General features: G+C 39.8%; 1 protein-coding gene across 1 annotated transcript in view; it reads right to left on the bottom strand.

Annotated features, from left to right (window-relative positions):
* The window catches only part of RSPO3 (R-spondin 3), a 75,947-nt gene extending 55,958 nt beyond the window's left edge, over nt 1-19,989 (bottom strand). The window contains exon 1 of the mRNA XM_015137486.3: nt 19,374-19,989. Coding sequence (XP_014992972.2) covers nt 19,374-19,470 — 97 coding nt within the window. The 5' untranslated portion in view covers nt 19,471-19,989. The remainder of the gene's footprint in view (nt 1-19,373) is intronic.
* Between the last annotated feature and the right edge of the window lie 654 nt (nt 19,990-20,643).

Genomic DNA, 20,643 nt, shown 5'->3' with positions numbered 1-20,643 from the left:
TATTTAAGAGGATTAAGTGAGATGCTGTGTAAAGTGCCTAGCACTCTCATAGACAATCATCAAAATCATAGGTATAAGACACTTTAACTCAAGAGGCACTAAACCCATCCTATATTATCATCATCCATATTTGAAGCAGCTGGCAGTTTTATCCAATAATAACTCTTAGAAACCTCTAAGCAAGGAGGCTGAAAAGAGGGCACATTCTGAGGCTTCTAATACAGGAGCTGTGAGAAGCTTGGGGAACCAGGAACTCACTAACAGTCATAGAGAGTGGCTACTTTTTAAGGACCATAGACACAGACTTTAACAGGAGTCACAAACAACTCGGGCAAGAACACCTCTGAGGCACTAGCTGCTCACTGAAGACAAACACCTACTTAAACAGACTGAAAAAGGTAAGATATGGCATAGAAATGATATCAATATGGTACTAAGAAACCGAAGGTCTATATGGTATAGAGAAACCAAAGGTCTAAAGATTCTAAAACTTTACTGTGTGTAAAAATGGCCTGGATTACTTGTTTACAATGAAGAGGTACAGACGCCACTCCCAAATATTTTGATTTGGAAGTGAATCCAGTGGATTTGGGTAAGTGCATTGATAAGAAGCATCCCAGGTGAATCTGATGAAGGTGATATAAATACCGCACTTTCAGTATTACGTTATCATTATCTTCACAAATAATTGTTTATTCAGTGATTACTGGAAGCAGTCTTCTAGGTACTGATCATACTGAGAGACAAAACATAGTCTCTGACTCAAGAAGCCTACAATACAATTAATAAAATAATACTTTTATATTCTAAAAACCATAAATGTATAGACTAGAAATTTATTGCAACAAATTAAAAGGCAGTAGCAATTACTGATAATTGAGATATTTAAAGACTACAGAGAGCAATTAGAAATGGTTATGGGACTTGAAGAAAAAGAAAAACTGAGACAAATGGAAAGAGGGAAAATGTTATGAACAAAATGCTTTATGTAGGAATACATACACAATATCTGAGAGGATGGTGAATTTACCTACGGAATTTAAAGGGCTCTTGAAGCTCTTCCTTCTGCCTTAAATTTGCAGATGAGAATATTAAGATCCATATAGTCAGCTTCCAGCCAATAGAATCATAAACTTTGGTAACTTTAGAGGTATCTAGTTCAAACTACTTCCCTGCAACAGTCCACTTGATTATGTCTAGTAAAACAAATATCATGATACTTTGGGAAAGCCCATACAAATTTCTTATAATGATATTTATTTATTTATTGAGACGGAGTCTCTCTGTGTCACCCAGGCTGGAGTGCAGTGACACCAACTCCGCTCACTGCAACCTCTGCCTCCTGGGTTCAAGCGATTCTCCTGCCTCAGCCTCCCAAGTAGCTGGGACTACAGGTTCACACCAACATGCCTGTCTAATTTTTATATTTTTAGGAAAGACGGGGTTTCACCATTTGGCCAGTCTGGTCTTGAACTCCTGACCTCAAGTGATCCACCCGCCTCATCCTCCCAAAGTGCTGGATTACAGGCATGAGCCGTGCCCAGCCTGTAACAACATTTATTAATAAACATCCCATCACATCAAAACTCAACTATTTCTCTCAGAAAGTTCTACTACCATAGAGAACACCCAGCAAGTTTTCTGCTTTTTCCTGAAGACAGTTTGTGAAACAATGCTTGATGCTCTTGCTTCGTATCTCCTTCTCCCCACAATAAGCTCATTCATGGGTATTCAAATGGGACAGGATGTTAAAGATCTGCCAGTTCACTTTGTCATCTAGTAAGAATCTCATCTATAATAAAGATTTCCTCTAATCTACATGCATTTCTTGTCAAATCCAAAGGAATTATACTAATAATAGGAAATTCAGGGTAGATATAAGAGAACTGTGGTAGTGCGGGAAAAGTCATAGAACTGTGAAAAAACAAAACAACTATCCCCCTACAAGAAATTTGAGGCTAAGTTTTGCAACTTCCTAGCCTATGATACCATATAAATCACTTACCACCTTTGAGCTTTAGTTGTGAAATGAGTATGACAAAACCTGTTCTGCCCATTCCAAAAGGGTGTTGAGAAAAAAATCAAATAAGATGATGAGAAAGTGTCTATATGCTGTACAAAATCATATTAATATAAGTTATTGCTAATAATGGGCAAAATGATACTTTTCCAGTTCAGGGTCAGATTTGAACTTTCCTCCTTCCCAGGAATAGAATATGTTTGATGAGAAAACGGATAACTGTGTTTGATGAGAGTATGGTATGTGTAATTGGTTTGTTTTTAAAAATTTTGCCTTGTCATGAGTCATCTTAGTTTAGGGCAACAGGTTATTGTAACTTTTTAAAGTTTGGCATATCTTGGTGTAATGAAATAAAGAGACTGTGAAGCAACTCTTCAGTCAATGAACAGATAATTCTCTCCAAAAAGGCCATTATTAAACACATAAGAAATCAGATTGGCAGAGGATCCATAGAGCCTTTCTCTGGAATGTCAACCCTTGGAACCATCTGCTGTGTAGCATTTGGTATTACAGAATGGCCACAGGCGTTATTTCTACACTTGGCTCCACTGCAAAGTGACTTCAGTGAAGTCACTTACTTCTCTGGTCTCTCTTTATCTTCTTCAGTAACACGAGTGGTTTATGCTGCATATAGAATTCACAAAAATCTTCCTAGCTATTACAACTCTTGTACACTTAATTGACATGTTCATTTATTTATTTATTTATTTTGAGGTAGGGTCTCAGTTTGTTGCTTAGGTTGGAGTGCAGAGGCATGATTACTGCTTACTCCAGCCTTGAACTCCAGGGTTCAAGTGATACTCTCATTTCAGCCCCACAGTAGCTGAGACTACAGGTGTGAGCCACCATGCCTGGCTAATTTTGGTATTTTTTGTACAGATAGTGTTTAGCCATGTTGCCCAAGCTGGTCTTGAACTCCTGGGCTCAGGAGATTTGCCCTTCTTGGCCTCCCAAAATGCTGGAATTACCTGTGAGAGCCACCACATCTAGTCAACGTGTGCTTTTCTGTTGCAGCAAATGGCTGCATGAAGATGCTACAATCAGAAATCTAGGAGCCCTCCTCATCCTCATCTCCAATCACCTTTCTTACAGATTCTACCTTTCTGATTAATAGAGTTCACATCTTCCCATTTCCTACTACTACTACTGCTACCATTACCAATCAGAGGGATCTTTTAAGAACAATAGTGGTGATTTTTTTTTTTTTTTAATGGAGTCTCACTCTGTCGCCAGGCTGGAGTGCAATGGCACGATCTTGGCTCACTGCAACCTCTGCCTGCCGGGTTCAAGCAATTCTCCTGCCTTAGCCTACTGAGTACCTGGGACTACAGGCATGCGCCACCATGCCTGGCTAATTTTTTGTATTTTTAGTAGAGATGGGGTTTCACCATGTTGTCTAAGATGGTCTTGATCTCTTGACCTCGTAATCCACCTGCCTCGGCCTCCCAGAGTGCTGGGATTACAGGAGTGAGCCACCGTGCCCAGCCAAAAGTTGTGATCTTATTGGGCCTCTGATTTAAAAACAGTTTAAGAGCTTGACCTGGCACTTCCTAAGTAACCACTCTGTCAAGTAGTCTGGTTTATTTTCTCACACCCTTACATTTTGTCTAATGAGGTATTATTAGTTCCATCTCAGTTGCAAAGGTAACTATTTCTCATTTAAACCTCCTCTGGCATTCTCTTTTACAGGCTTAATGCAAAGCAGAGTGTATTGGGGAAAGCTATTCATTAGGTCAGAAGATCTAGATGTACATTTTAGGTTTACCATCTCTGGCTATGTCATTTTGACCTGTTCCTTAGCTGTTTTCAGCCTCAATTTCTTTACTTACAAAATGAAATAATATCTCATGAAATTGTTGTGAAGGTTGCATAAGATAAACATGTGGAAGTAGCTGGTAGTGGCCTTTCTTTGCTCAAAGACCTTTACAAGTCAGTGATCACATACAGAAAAGAATTGAATCAAATTACTTTCAAGACTGAATTTTGGTAACTGATATATTTAAAGCTATCAACTGAGGTTAGGAAAGGTCATAACAAAGTTATATAAGAATCCAAATAACTTGTTGACATGTGTTTGCCAAACTGGTGCTTTAAGTAGATTGACTTGTATGTTTTATGTGGTGGTCATGGGGTTACCATAAAAGGTTTGAAAATGCTTCAGAGAGATGGACAAAAAATGCACTATTTTTAAACATACAATATGTTAGTGTTTGGTAAAAGTAATTCCAGTTAATGAACTAGTGTGAAAGTTCAGCTATAGAATTAGTCAATGTGCCGAAAACGGAAATTCACTCAGCCAAGCTATGCCACTCCATTACAAGGCTTACTTAAAAATGCTAACTACATTTAAAGTGGACAATAGCATACTTCCTATGATTGTCACAAACGGCATGCTAAGTAATGACTCCTATTCATTGCTCATAAATTTTAAGACAAGAAAATACCAGAAGGCCTAATAAATTCCCATGTTTTCAGTTAATCTTCCTTCCACCTTCCTGCTTCATCCCCATATGCTGTTTTGTTCAGCTTTGTCTCTATTTCCCAGAGAAAAATCTGGATAGGCATTAGGTTTATTGTAAACTAATTAATTTCCAGTGCTATTAAACAAATAAAAAAGGAGGTACTATATGGCTTAGAAATGATATCTAAAGTGCTCGAATTCATCTTTAGCCAAATATTGTTTTTTAATTCTGAATTAATATTTTCTTTCCTTAACCACTGTGAAATACTACAAGGGCAAGTTCCAGGTGTGTTTTGCTCATTTTCATAATTTTGGCACATAATAACTGTTTAATAAATAAATAAATGTATGATATTGTAGTTAGTGTTAAGTTCAATTTTGATTTTTCTGTATTTTTCCCCTAACAAGATTCCTTTTTTGGCTTGTTAGCTTTTTAAAAATATGGTCTAAAACTTCCATGAACATGCAAAAAGAACCTTAAACTTTTGAATTCTAGCCCTAACTCAGCAATCTAGACATTTGGATGGACAACTCTCTAAGGTTAGAGCATGTTACAAAAATGAAAAGGGAAAGCTCATTGATCCTACTGTTGGAGGGATGGCCTTTAAGATCAGTTTTCTGTTTTCAGATAAATGAAAGATTATGAATTCATTTATACAGTAGATGCAATCAAATCACAGACTAAATGATTTGTCTAAATTATATAGCAGTATATAAACTAAAATCAATGTCCCTGCCTCCTAAGGTGGGATTTTTCTCACTAGAGTCAAATCAAGAACATCTAGACTCTAAGAAGGTAATTAGAAAGGTAATTAGAAAGACACGATTATCTTCCAATTAAATTTATAAAGTTTCTATTTCATATGCCATAGATCCATTTTGATTATTTTCCTTGCTCATTTATAGCAAATACAGTATTTAAATAGGATTCATTTGGAAACTTAGCAGTGAATGACCGCCATTATGTTTGAAGCAAAACAAAAAGGAGTAAAATTCCATTGCATATGTTTTAACATCATTTACATTGAACTTTTACTAAAATGGTTTTTCACAAAAAAATCTTAAAATTTAAAAAATCCTATGTCTGCAGTGAGGAAAAAAAAATCTAGATATTAAGAAGAAATCTCATATTGTGACTTATCAACAAAGAAATGAAATTAAGATTAATGGGTTCTTAAATTTTAATGTAGGCCTTAAATCATCAAGGGAAGGAGGAAACATTAGTTAGTCTAAATGACATATGCCTTTCCTAGTCAAGTATCACAGGAATCATTAATGCTGTAGCATTAATTTGAAATTCAGTCAGTGAAGTTTCTGAGGTTTTAAATTGCTTAGCTGTGTAATCCCCTAGTATATAATAAACACTTGAAAATGCTGTGCAAACAGGAAAGCACAGAAAGGGAATACTGGTTTGCTTTCACCTCTTGAGGTCTAGGGTACTACCCTGTTTTAATAAATAATATTCAATATAAGGCTTAGAGCTCAGCAGTTATCCCTTTTAGTAGTTTTTGAATAATAATAATGTGGATATCAGAGTTTATATCAGATCAGATCTCAGATATGTTACTTCATTTTGGTGAGAATTTGGAGAACTAGCCAAGAATTGCATTTGAACTGGCATGATGATAAGATTTGTAAATGCCTCCACTTTTTTTTAAACCATTAAAGCTCCAGTAGTCAGTTTTTACTATTTTTCAATTTAAATGAACTCATTTCCCTTATATCCTGTGCACATTTAAAAAACTCATCTGTATAGTGATAACATAATATGTTGCAGTTCGATTACATACAGTTCATACTAACTCCTCTCTTGATTCTTTTTCTTTTAGCATTTTCTCCATTATACAGTATCAGAATCTTTGCATCAGATAGCATCAGACCTGCTGTTGCAAACACTACTGAGATCTATGATTTAGGAACAGTTACTTAAACTTTGTTTAATCTCTAATGGAAAGGATTTCTATAAACATTTACACCAGAACAGTTTGTCAGAATGAATCCTGCAAAATTGCTGGCATACTCCCAGGATCAGGGGGCTGGTGTTGGGGGAGAGGGGAGATTCCTGGTTATATAATTTTAAGCAACCCTAGAATTTCAGGGGTCTTCCTGCTAGAATATGAAGGGTTTGTATTAACAAAAAGGTATTTCAGTGCCCAGAGCAATTCAATTAAAGTATTTGAACAGCCACTTTAGTTTATTGCTCTTGTAAAAATGACTCTCCATTTGCTTCAGGTTTAAAGTAAAGGGATTATTTAGGTTTCAGAGACCCAGTAAATGAATTGTCTATGAGGAAAGAAATTTGTACAAGAAGTGTGAAGAAACACACCAAATTTATTCTGTGCAATGGTTCTTAAGGTGCTTAATACGTAGAAATGACTTGATCTTCCCATGAGTTGCTAGGAAGTCAGCATGAAAGAGTTAGTGGGGGGAAAACTGAAATCTGCCAAGATAAATGCAGCACTGTTTATAAATTAACTCGGCTGTCTGTGTCTTTGTTTTTTCTTTGGAAGATTATAAAATTAAGACTGTTCAACTCATCTTAGTAGGGGTTTAGAATTTGGGGAGTGGATGAGGAAGTGAATTTGAGCTAGGAAGGGTGACGAAAATATCCTGCACTGGGAAATCTTGGCAATTTTCATTTGAATGTGTTCTTATCTGATGACCTACAGCACTTCAGCCCAACAGCCTGTGAATTAAGTAGTATGGGTAAAAACTATTACATAACGTTTTCTTGGATTGTAGACTCTCCTTAGAGTATATACTAAGTTCAGAGGCAAACAGTTTAAAATGAATTCCTGGAATGTCAATGGGATGCCCACATGGATACTGAAGATGGTAGTGATAGCATGAAATGGTTTGGAGCTTCTCTTGCTGCAACTCTCCCTTATTCTGTTAGAAACTAAACTTTGGGGTATGGTCACATAATGCCCACAAGTTTAAAAACACAGGCTGGGTATGATAGCAAATGTTATTGATTGTGCTAGGGCCAAGTATGCATCTACGTGATACTGCAAGCCTAATTGGCCTCCAAGGAAATCCCACTGATCTATGTTAAAAGCTTGCATCTACATCAAGCTCTGGACAGAACTGGAAGGTTGGCTGGATGTCTTAGAAATGTGCTATATGAAAGAGAGACTGGCCTTTAAAAATTACATTCAGTCTTTGTGGAGGGGGCTGAGAGTTACCATCTTGAGGATGGCATGAAATGAGAGTGTGTGAATTAAAGTCAGAGGGGCTAAGGTTACCATGTTTGGACCTTGTTCCTTAACAAACAAGTAATGAGGGTCCTTTTGGACTCCAAATGAAAAAAAAAACTCATCATAAATTGAAAAAAAAACTAAATTCTATAAGAAACAAATATGTAGCTTCTCAGTATGTCCTCAGTTTCTGGCCAAGCAGCATTTGTCCGTACCATTTGTATTTTATGGCAGAAACTACATGACCAGTGGTACAAGTAAACACAGCAAAAAAATTTTGCTAAGTTTTTAAAAAATTAGAATTCTTCTATTCTTTGGTTATCTTATTGTCAATCTAAGACTAAAGAAAATCAAATACATTGTTCCACAATATTGGCCATAGTGACAATCAGGTAATTATAACTATTAGATGTGTGCAGTGCACAAGGACAGGGTTTATTTGCCTACCAAATGATACCCGGAGATTTCTAGTTGCCAGAAAAAGCTGGCCAGAAAAAGAGTTTGACTTCCTGTCTGTAGATTTAACATAAGCAATATCACTCATCCATATATTTAAACAGAGAACTGGTAGTCTAACCTCAAAAGAATATTGAAATATACTGAAGTCATTCTGAACCATAAAGGAATTTGAAATTTACCACTGTAAGGACAGTGTCTTTGTTCAGTTAAAGATCCATCACATGAAGTGATGGAGTATGTTTTCTGGGTATCCAAGCCAATGGTTTCAAAGGCAAACTTTTACTTTGGCTATTGAGCAAGAATACTTTTGTGCTACTTGAGTATTTTCCTAGGGAAAGGTTTAACAATCTTTTAATTTCTCAAATATTGAAAGCTTGGAATTATAGCACCACTTACTTGTTGATCATTTCTACTTAGATACTTACATCAGCATGTTTCTAAAGTGAATTGTTTTCAGTACAAGAAATCGTAAGTTTGTTCTAGCTCCAGATATTTTAGAATTGCTTGCCTGATATAATGTATTACCATTTTCTTGTTGCCAAACGTTACTTCAATAATATGATATTTAAGTTGACCTAAGGATGTTTACAAGAATTCCTTCCCTTCCATTTCCATGCTAGTCAGACACCTTCTTTTATGAACTTAGATTAAATTCTTTTGAGTTCTTTATCTACTCAGGAAGGGAGGAGGAGAACTTGCAGTGATGAATCAGGAGTTCTCTTTGTGGGCATGTACATTCACACAGGCAAACATAAACACAGGTTTATGAGGATAGTGACATAAACTGCACATACTGATGACGTATTTCCATCTCTTGCATGCTTAGGGTAAATAACCTATTGAGAAAAAAATTAGTGAAAAAGCATTGTTTTCTGGTATATTTCCTACTCTCTGGAACTCATGATTACTCTCCATCCTTAGGGACAAGTAACTAGGTCTGACGTTGGAGCAATGGCTAAAGCTTGCTGTGATGACCTTCCTCCCAAGGAGCCTGGCTTTCTTCAGTCTAATTACTTTTGGCAATTGCGGTTATTGGGATTTGGCCTAGTGACTCATTGGAACCCATATTATCCCAAAGAGCCACCTTAACTAGCAGGATTAAGTCTGTCAGGAAGCCCAGACTTCCACCCCACTTTTACATGGAGCTTTCCCCAGTTTATGGCAAGATTTGAAAATCCTTCACGGACTAAAAAAGACTCATAAACAAGATTTAATGGAGATAACTACCCAAAGAAGAGCACATTAGGAGTGAAGTAGAAATGATAAGTTCATGAATAAATGACCTACTGCAAAACGGAACTGATTAAGGTAGAGTTAAAACTATGCTATTTATAGTCGTTTTACTGATCACCAGTAGTCAATCTAAAGTGAGTCAGGAACTGTAGAAACTATAAAAGAAAAGGACGTTTATTTATCGTTAGGCATTTCCTAACCATTAAATTTTCCCTAAAAACAAGGAGGACTCTAGGGCACATTAGCAGTCATCTGGTAAGACATAAAAACAGTTGTTTATTATTAAGTAGCTTTGAAAAAAAAGTTGAGTATGGCTGATAACCATTTTCTACAACTGTCCTATTTATACCCCCTCCACACAGTATAGCTTAGCAGCAAGCACACTCCCCCATGGTTTGTACCTCTCCTAGTAGCTGTGTTTTTATTTTATGAAGCCAGCATCTGTTACATTCACTAGTGTGTCCTACTGTGTGCATTTTGCTGTGTTCTTTTGACTGAGATAATTCTCTATCAGACAGTCTTGTCTGTACCAATCAGGGCTACAAGTTTAATAACACTCTTGATCAACAATACAGATCAATAGAGTATTGATCAATAATATCAGAACACTTTATATTTTACACTACTATTTGTTCAAATGACATCTATCTCATTTGTAATCACACTCCACATATGCCTATTTTGTCCATCTAGCCTTCCTGAAACTGGCATGGTTTTCAATGGTTGCTTAGCTGCAATAGTGATTCCTGAATTAAGGCTCTTACAATATTCCTCCGTCTTGGCTGCACATTAGAATCACCAGAACTACTTTAATAAATACAGATATTCAGGTCCGATCCCCAAAGATTGTTTCATTTGTTCGAGGGTGGAGTCTGGGCATTAGTATCTTTTTAAAGATCCCCAGGAGATTCTAATGTGAACTCAGGGCTGAAAATCATTGTACAAAGACCCATAAAGCAAGAATTCAGAGTGGAGGTTACTGTTAATGCTCATGGTAAAAGTAATATAAATAACAGACTTTATGAAGTGCCATAAAGATAACTTTTTCTGGATAACAATAACCAGCCAGTAAAATATCTTTTGTGGTTGTAAATTACATAGAAGGATTCTGATTTTTAACTGCAAAATTATAGACTTTTCCCACATCCTCATGCCTACATTAATCTTTTCTTGGTTACGCACACCATAGATGGAAATAATAATCATAGAGTCTTTCATATAAACTGCAATCCCATTGTTTTTAATGAAAAAAAATCAGCAAATTTTTATGTTTAAAAGCCATCAATAAGACAAGTTTAAAGAAAGAAGACAAAGGGTAAAGGAAAGAAAGCGAGGTAGAGGAGGATACTTTAATATCAGAAGCAACCTTTATAGTAAATGTTTGAAAAAAGACTTATGGTTTGTTAAATGATGATAAAGAGAGAAAGAGGAAAGAAGAGAGTAAGAGAAAGAAAAAGGGAGGTGGAATTTAGAAAATGCACCATGAATGCCTCAAGTACCAACCCTAATAGTTAAGGTGGAGTGAAGAATCAAAGAAGGACCTTGGCTTTGGAGTCAAGCCTAGATTGGAATCTGAGGGGCACCTCACTTCCTTGAGTGATCAACAAAAGTGGGACTATTGGCACATTCCTTACAGGTGGATATGAAGATCAAATGAGGTAATTTTTGCAAAAGCATCAAGCAAAGGGTCTGGCACTTACTGGTGATTACAACATGGGAGCTATTGAGCAATAACTATTATCATAATATTCACTTTAGTAAGTATACATGCATATTAAGATAAGATGTATATAAATATAACAGTGGCTCTGAGAGCTAAAAAGCTGTTGTTTGCCATGTAACATTTATGCATATTTTGGCATATTATTTATTCTTGGCAAAATGTGATTGATATTTCCCTGGTGTATATGACAGTCTTTGTTGAGATGACAGTGTTCTTACCTTTGATTTCTCTTTGTAGAACAAGGGAACAAAACAATGAGAAAGGACTGCTCTTTTTCTTACCAACTTATTGAGCATATGTTAAGAAAACAGTGTTCTAAAATAAGCAGCTCACAAATTCTGTTATTTTATATTGTGTGGTAGTGGTTTGTATTATGTGGTTATAAAATGGGGGCTGCTTTACCACTTACTCTCAGGAATGTGCTTTGTATTGGGGTATAATTATAAATATGCTTACCAGCTAGTTTTCTAAGGACAATTTTTGGGAGTGAATATAGCACACTGCATTACTGTGTGTTCATTTTAGAAAGGTGTTTTAAGGTAACTAGATCTAATCCTATGTCCATGCCAAGTGCTCAGAAGAGGACTAGTAGAATAAACTGCTTCTGATACAGAAGCCCTAAAAATAGGAGGAAAAGGGGGGAGAGCTTAGGGGGCTGACTGTTACTGAGGCTAGACAATCACTCAGTGGGAATGTTGTAGAAGTGATCCCACACTGTGTAGATGGACTGGATTCTTTCAAGTTTTATCCCTTCCAGAGATTCTCTTATATTAAGAGAGCACACTTTGTAGAGAAATCTACTTAAAAGTAGAACGCTACTGTGATGAACAGATACTGGACCCAAATTCAATGGTTCAAAATTTTACTTTTATACCTTATGTAAACTTGCCTTTCATTATCATAGTTTTCCAGGTCTCCTTGTGATATGTGGCAAAGTTCCACAGGTAAGAAGACTTCTAAGTACAATTTTCAGCTGCAAGATTTGGCAACAAAAACTACAGCTCATGATACCAGTGACCATCCTCTTATGTAACACAGAGAATATTATTAAAAAAACATTAAAAACCACAGTTGAAAATGATATATTAAACTACTTAAAATAAACAAGGTACCTTAATGTAATTAATCTTATTTTGACATTACCAAGAAGAGTGAGTCTCAATGTCAGCACAGCACACATTTTTTACACCCCCATATCAGTAGGAGATCACACACTTTTGATAATAATAAACATCATTTTCATGTAAGAGACTCTAAAGTACTTGTGTTCAGCCCTAATACTCTAATCCCAGGTGTTTTGAGTTTTGAGTTCCTAAACGTCCTACTGGCTCCTCAGAAGAGAAACAGATTTCCAACAAGACCTGCTTCTCCTATTTTTCTTTTTGTTGATCGTCATCATTTTTCCATTCACCCAGACCTGAGTCCTTACACTCCAAAGTTTATTGCCAAATATGAGCCTACATCTCTTTCCCTTTCATATCCAATTAATTGCCAAGAACTACTGATTTGGTTAAAAGAAATTATCTGCTATATATACTCTCCTGTGCAATCATTCACTGTTGTAGCATAGGGCCTTATTTTCTTAAACCTGGACTATTGTAATCATCTCTTCCTCATCATTACAGGCCACCTCTGAAAGCCTGCCGCGCTAGGGAAGCTCTGAAGTGACCCTTGAGTCAGTATTCAGAACCAGCTCCCTAACCCTGAGCCTAAGGACAAGATGGACCTGCTATAGACTGAGTATGATGATTGTTGCTGTAACTATGGTTTTCAGACAAAAAAAATTTGAATGATGAGGTATATCATAATTAATTCATTATCCACATTGATCACTTACTTATTAACCTTTATGTGATGAATTTACTTATACTAAATGAATGTTTATTTTTGTTTGTACTCAATCTTTATCTGTTAAATTTAGTTGATTAAGATAAGCTATTATTTAACTCCCTAGTTGTGACTTATATTCTCTTACCAAAAGATTACATGTTGCGAAGACCATAGGGATCACTAGATCTAAGTTTTTGATCCACCTCCTCATTTTGCTGATGAAAAGCTTCAGCTTGGTACAGTAAAAGGACTTTCTTGGGTTATTCAGGCATCAGCAGTAATGCTGGATCTAGAACCCAGGTCTTCAACTTCTCAGTCTACTTTTTCTCAACATACACTAAGGAGGCTTCCTTCTCAGATTCTACCACAAACTTATGATACTTGCAATTAATTAAATTCTAAAGGTCAGATGAAACATTAATAAGGCAGTGTTTTGAAGAGTAGATTAGATGTTTGCATAAAACATAAGGACAGTTAAAAGCCATTAAATATTTATTTAATTGGACAATCTATTCTTTAGTACCAATGAATTTTCTCTAAAAAAATTCAAGAAAAATTTTAGCTACAGCAGATAGCACCTAGGTCCCTTGCTGAGATGACAAATGAAGCAGAAATGCTCTTGTCGGAGGCACCTGCAACCCCATTTTTTAAAAATAAAATTTAAAAATTATTCCAAGAGTTCAAATGTGAAAAGAATTCAGTTATTTTGCTTAAAAGATCTATGTTATTGAAACTTTAGAGCAGAAAATGGATTCTTAGCAATCGATGACATTTAGATATTTAGCATTCCCAGCACCCCCACAGTCTTTGAGAATGGAACACCCCCATTCTTTTCAGTATTGCTGGATGACTACTTTAATCAGAATGTCAGTAATATTCCTAAATGGAAAGATCTGATGGGCAGAATTGGAGAAAGAGAAAAGATGGCTAACACCTTTACATATGTATATGGTATACTTCATGTGTTTAGTTATAGTTGCAAAGCATTTCAAATTTACTAGGTTGTCAAACAGATATCAAATTTTAAGATAATTCAACCATGTGAAACCCTGAGAAAAATCTCTAATTAAGAAAGCAATCTACATTTTCCCTTAAAATCAAAGGCGAAGCAAAAAAAAAAAAAAAAAAAAAAAACTATGTAATTTATGATGCAACATTTTTTCAATTTATTATTCTAAAAAAAAAAAAATGCCAGCACAGAATGCACTGTTAGAAGAAATAGTTCTAACCAAGTTAAACACATAATTTCAACACACTGTCTTGCACGATCCTTACCGTCCTCTTAAAACTGAATAATGTTTTCCTAATGGTTACCAAAGTTTTTTCTTACATTTTATGAAACACAATATCCACTCTGATGGCATTTCAAGAATTCACTACTTGGAAAAGAATTTTTTGGGGTGGGGATGGGATATGTGAATGAATAGTGAAGAAGTAGGAAGAGAGAGATCAAGACATGTCTAAAATGAAACATTTGGATGGAGACAAAGGGGAAAAGACAATCTGGTAAATCAGTATATCGAGAACAGTTTTATTTTTTGATAGCTCATTCTTATAGTTGCGGAGGTGTTTTTTGGTCTTAACTCTACATAGGGCTCTGACAACTCTACATAGTACTCTGCCAACATTGCATAGGATTCAAAAGAATTATCACAACTAAAAAAAGATTAACCATTTAACTAGAAAATATTTTAGACATTTAGTAGCAATCTGGAGATCTCTGTCCAGATTCAAATAAGCTAAAATAATCCAATGTCTAATAAATTCATTTTGCAGCAAGCGTTTCCCCAAATAACTTGAAAATAAAATTTTACTACACGTTGTAATTTCCATTCATTGCTTTCTGGGGACCTAATTTGTACAATATCAAATGCCAGGGAATTATTTAATGGAGAAATGACTTAGTAAAGCTTATCTACTTACAAGTTCAAATACTCTTCATATTTCATGTTTAAAGGAATATTGAAATAACATTAAATCAGTTTCATACTCATTCTTATATTCTCATTATTTGAATAACTTGGGGCTAAAAAGACAATGTTTTAAAATAATCATTTCTAACATTCTTGTTAAAATACTTCTATTCAAGTAATAAATGGAGAATTAAAATAGCATCACCATGGGATATTTTGAGAAACAGCCCTCACAATGTAATGATGATTAAATTTGAATTCACAAAGACGTTTTTCCTTGCATTTAGATGTTGCCACTACTGCACATGAGTTTGCGTTTGTCTTGATTTATACAGCTATTACATGATGTATCAAAGAATACACTTCAGCAAATTCTACTCATATCTCTATCTTTAAAACACTGTTACTCTAAAAAATAAGGTAGACTGATGACAAATGTAGACAAGTGTGAAAAATACATTGTAGTCAATATCCAAACCAAACTTTCATTTGAAATTAATATTACAAAATGTTTAGTAGAATTAAAGGTTTTTTCTGTTTTATCAGTTAACTTGTTATTTTCCAGGATTCACAACATAATCACAAAGAGTGTGTCATAATTTCAAAGACTGGCTCAACATCTGAAACAATGTCATGGGCAATGACCAGTATATTCCAATAGTCTGTTTTTATTTTATTACCATGAAAATTATTTCCTTTGTGTTCTTTCTTTCTTTCTTTCTTTCTTTCTTTCTTTCTTTCTTTCTTTCTTTCTTTCTTCAGACTTCTTTATGAAAGACTTGTGAAGTTTTACAGATTGTGCAATGAATGCTTTTAAATTATTATGCATATAATGGCTTTTCAAAACTTGCATTTATCTAGAGTCAGAACAATTAAAACCCAGCTACTAGATGGCATCAAATAAAAAGGATGCTAAATGCCATCTGATGTTTCTAACAATAACCTTCTGGCATAATATAATCCTACAGCATCTTCTAGATGATCAAATAATATATACTATTTAGGAAGCTTTACTATTAGGTATTTAATTATTTGACGTTGATCATCATTTTGTAATAAATAATAATATCAGTTCAAAAATTTCCACTCAAGGAGAGCAGTTTATTTTCTAAACCTATTGAATAAATCATGGCCTTGAGACCATCTAATTTATTTCTTAATAAACCTAACATCTTCTCTGTGGCCAGAATATAGAATACATGTGTACATAACTGTGAGATTCATGGCAGGAGACAAGTTCCACTTGCTAGATATATGACATTATGTAGGTTACTAAGCTTCTAGTTCTCAGGCCTTTTCTTTGTAAGAAGGGAAGGCTAATCGTACCTGCCTCTACACTTCAGTGTCTTTTTCAGGGCCCAAATAACTAATCCAAGGGAAAATGTGAGGCCTCACTAAGATATTGCGGCTATCATTGTGGCAAAAACAAATGCTTCTTAATGTTATTAGCACACAATCTGGAATTCAAAGGTTGAGTCCTTTTTAAGATCTATATACCAATTCAAATAGACAAAAATTTATTGTGTATTTATTCACCCATAACTAAATAGACATTTTAAAGTACAAGAGTCTTGTTTAAAACATTGTTTCTTTTATGAGAAGAAACAATAGTTTGTAATAACTAGGATCAGCATTTATATCAAAGTAGAGACAAATGGGATTACAGTTGTTTTAGGGAAACAGGAGAATACTGATACGGCTTTATTTGCTATTTCCGAGGATAATATGGTTCTTTGGACATGACAATATTCAACACTTCAAATGAATGTTCTTGTTTACAAAAAACTTTCCTACTAAAACAATCAAGAGAGACCACTAAAATTTTTTTAAAACAGTTTTTAACACCTTAATTTTCTATCTGTCATATCTTTACTGATGATTTTAAGCTTAGGAAATTGAAACTATTTAACTACAGGCCAAAAGATTCCTTAAATATTCACTTAATTGTCTCTTGAAGAAACAGTTAGGATAGCCAGCCTCTTTTGAAAACACGTTTGACCACATGTTTTCGTTTTAAAAATGTTTCCTAGTCCTTACCTGAGAAACAGGAACTGTGAATTGAGTCTTTTTATTCGTTTATTTTTTCCCCCAGAGATTTCAAAACAAACGATATATCTGAGTTTGTGCATATGCAGTTTGACCTTGAGTTTCTGGGCATTTAAAGAGGACGTCTCTACCCTCCACTCCTTCCTCATTTAAGTCATACTGCACCTGCCGAGAGTCTAGTCTGTCTCCTCCAAGGACGCAAGGGGTCGCCCCTCTACCAGGATTGCACCAGCAAACCAAGCCGCAAACGCAGACTCAAGTGCGAAGGAGCAAGAGCATCGCTGCGGGAGCTGTCTGCCAGTCCCACTCCCAAAGAATAACCGGAATTGCAACCCAGTTCCACCCATTCCCTCTTTCATTCCCGCAACACAAACAGAGTTCGCCTTTGACTTGGCCTTGAGATGATTAAGGCAGGTCGAAAAGCTGTTTGCCTTTGACTCCTCTCGGCACAACTTAGAGGTGCATTATCCCACAGCTCCCTGAGACAGCGCCCCGGGAAAGCTTCCTGCGCCGTGGTCCTCGCTGGGGGAGATGGGCACAAATGGACTACAAGCTTTCTTTCCTGTTTCTTCCTTCGGAATCAGGGGCCCCAAAACTGCAAAGCGAGACGCCTCTGACACTCAGTACCCTGTTTCTCCTTGGCAAGTGTGTGGCTCCCAGCCCAGGGGTCCTCGGTGGGGCTAAAGGAGGGAGCGTGCTCTGGGACGCCCATTGGGCACGGGCTGGAAGAGCGGATGGAAAGCAGAGTGGGCTGCGTTTCAGCTCGGGCTCTCTATGCCCATTGACCCCGAGACTCAATTCCCCAGGTCAGACCCTGGGAGGAGAGGAGGCGGGGACCGCCAGGCGCGTGGACACCGCTGAGCCCCAGGCAGCCCCTTCCGCGTCCGGGCCGGAATGAAAGAGTGGGTGGGGAGTTACCAGAGTACACACCATTTGGAGGCCAAGAATAATAAATCGGATGCCCTGACATATTTAGTTTGGGTTCTCCTGCCCCCTGCTAGGCGATCCTAAAGGCGGTGAGGCCCGGCCAGGGCCCCTGTCGCTCTGGCCCTGCCACCTTTTTTAAAGGCAATTTTCAGGTGAATCAAACCTTGTCTGGCTGAGGCCAGCAATACAAAGGGAGCTTTCAGGGGACCCTCATGCCCAGGGGCAGGGCAGGGACAAACAACTGCCGAGAACCGATTACTAAATTTCCATCTCACACAAGCCCGTGTTGTGTCCTCCGCGCTGCCCCGACGCCTGCCCAGAAAGACTTCCCGGGCGGGACGCTGGGAGAGGGATCCCCTTGGGGAACCAGGTAGGGCCGCTGGGCATGGGCTGCACGCTGCGGAGGTGCGAGGGGCCAGAGCAGCAGCCTCGCTTCCTGCCCCTCGCGAGCTCCAGGAGAGGTTTCCTCCTCCCTCTCCCCACCAGCGCCCCCAGCCATAGAGCCCGGGTCACCCCTGCTTTGCCATCTGCGAAAGGACTCCTCATGGAAACACAGACACTAGAGCAGCGAGGGCGCCAGGATGCCCTGGAGCGAGGAGAGGTGACATCTTCGCATCTGTCCCTTCATCTCGGGAAGATTCCACCTTTCAGACAGACCAACCCGAGCTGAGGCTGCCCTGGTGGTGTCCGCTTAATTCCAGCTACGGCACTGTCTTAAGAAGCCACCACAATCCAACCTTCCAAATAACAGCATTAAGGGCAGCGAGGAGGCGAATCTTTAGGGGGACCCCACTCTCTGTACGTGTGTGTCTCAGGGGACACACTTGAAAGGGCCAGAGATGGTACAGATGCTCACATGTGACAGTCAACTCTGCACCTCCGGCTCCCCACAGCTGGGTTTCTGCTGTCTTCAACCCTCGGACGTGGGACGTCCGGCAGCTCTGCAAACGCGCAGACACGCGAACCCCAGCGCCTCGCGCGCCCTTTGGCTCCGCTGGTGCGTGTCGGGGATGCGGCCGCTCAGGGGCTCGCTCCCTGGCTTCCTGGCCGGGTAGCGGGCGCTCGGCTACCGGAGTCTAGCCTAAGGGCCCAGCCGAGGTCTCCCTGCACCAGGCGGTTGCGCGAGGTGAGCGAGTGCCGCGGCCGCGCCTCCCTCGGCATTTACTTAGGGGTCAGGGGCATCCTGTGTCTGGGCGTCCCAATTGCCTAGGGCTGGGTGCCCCTGGCCGATCCTCAAAAGGAAAGCACAAATCCCGGGTGCGAGTCTAACCCAGGACCGAACTTTCCCGCGAACCTGAAGTTACCAGGGGGCGGGAGCCACCTTAGCGCCGCGTCCGCCCGCCCCTCGCACCGGCTAGGATGCTGCGGGAGGCAGTGGCGCCGAGAGGCAGGGGTGAAAGACGCCGTCCATACCCCCAGAGCCCAAACCCGCATCTCCTCTGGGAGGCGCAGGGCGCAGGGCGGGAGGACCGCTGCCGTTGGGAGCCGGCTCCGGACAGGCAAAGCGACCCGACAGGTGAACGCGGCGGGAGGGAGCAAACGCGTAAAAAAACCCTGCACTTACTTCTTCGCTGGCGCCTTCCCCGGGAGGCGTTTTGGCTGCCGATGTATTCCATAAAGTTCAAAATGATAAAAAACCAAGAAATCAGTCGCAAGTGCATAGTAACCCAGTAATGCTTCCCTTCCTTTTCTCCTTTTTCTTTTGATTGTTAATTATATTTAATGTTTTTAAAATATATGTAGGTGTTAGGCGTATATAGAGAGTGCCCGAGCAGCGGGACTTCTCCTCTCACATCCGATAGGCGTGCTGTGATGGCAAGCGAAGCGGGGCGGGTGGACGGGGAAACCAACTATTGTACTTTCAAATTATCCAAGCACTGAACTGCGGGGCTTCGCTGGGGTGGCTGGCATCGCCGCGAACCGGGGTTCCAGGAGCCGCCGAGGCGGCCGCAGGTAGCATGTTGTGCGGCAACTGCCGCAGGCGGGATCCGGGCGGGCGAGCGGCGGCGGCGGCGGCAGCGGCGGCCCTTTGGGCTCAGAAGCTGCGGCGGCAGCGGCTGCAGTGGCGGGGGCCCCGGGAGCGCAGTGGAGCGGGCGCCGTCGGCACAGCGGCCATGGCCAAGGGGCGGCGGAGAGACCCCGAGCTGCTTCTGGCGTGCGCGAGCAGGAGACGCTCCAGTGTTGGGCTGGGCTCCCGGGAGCACCACATAGGGGAGGAGGAGGAGGGCAGGGAGGGGGGAAGGGAGAGGAGGGCAGGGAGGGGGAGAAGAGGGGGAATGGCTGTGGGGGGCGGGGGGAGCTCGGGGGCGGGGAAGGAAACTGCTGGAGCAACAACCCTGAGCGACCTCAATAACTTTCAATTTCAAGAGGGAAAGAGGGAGCTGGAAAAGTACAGGCGTTGGGATTTGGCAGAGGGACGGGAAGAGGCGCCTAAGGGGTCCCGGGTCTACAGCGCAGCATCTCTGGACACTGCAGTGACGGCGGGAGAACTCGAGCCAGGAGAATGGGAAAAGCAGTGCGTGCGAAGAGCCCCTCAGAAGGGCAGCTCCGGCGGGGAGACTTGGGCGCACTGGGGCTGGCAGGCAGTGTTGAGGTCGAAGACCCCCCACCCGTTCAAGTTCGGCTTCTCTCCGCGGCCTCAAGCTAGGCGCACCCGGCTGTCGGTGGCCGTGCGCCCCTGCGCCCCTGTGCCCCGGCGCCCCCACCCCACTCCCAGCGCCGGCGCGCAACTACCCTCTCCCCTTTGGCAGATCGCTGGAGAGTTTCTGGCTGCTGACTTGTTCCCGGCTTTCCTGACCTTCTCCTCTGTTGCCTTTCTCCCTTTCTCCCTTTCT

This window comes from Macaca mulatta, chromosome 4 (assembly GCF_049350105.2).
Source record: "Macaca mulatta isolate MMU2019108-1 chromosome 4, T2T-MMU8v2.0, whole genome shotgun sequence".
NCBI lineage: Eukaryota > Metazoa > Chordata > Mammalia > Primates > Cercopithecidae > Macaca > Macaca mulatta.
This window is presented reverse-complemented; position numbering and strand designations above follow the sequence as displayed.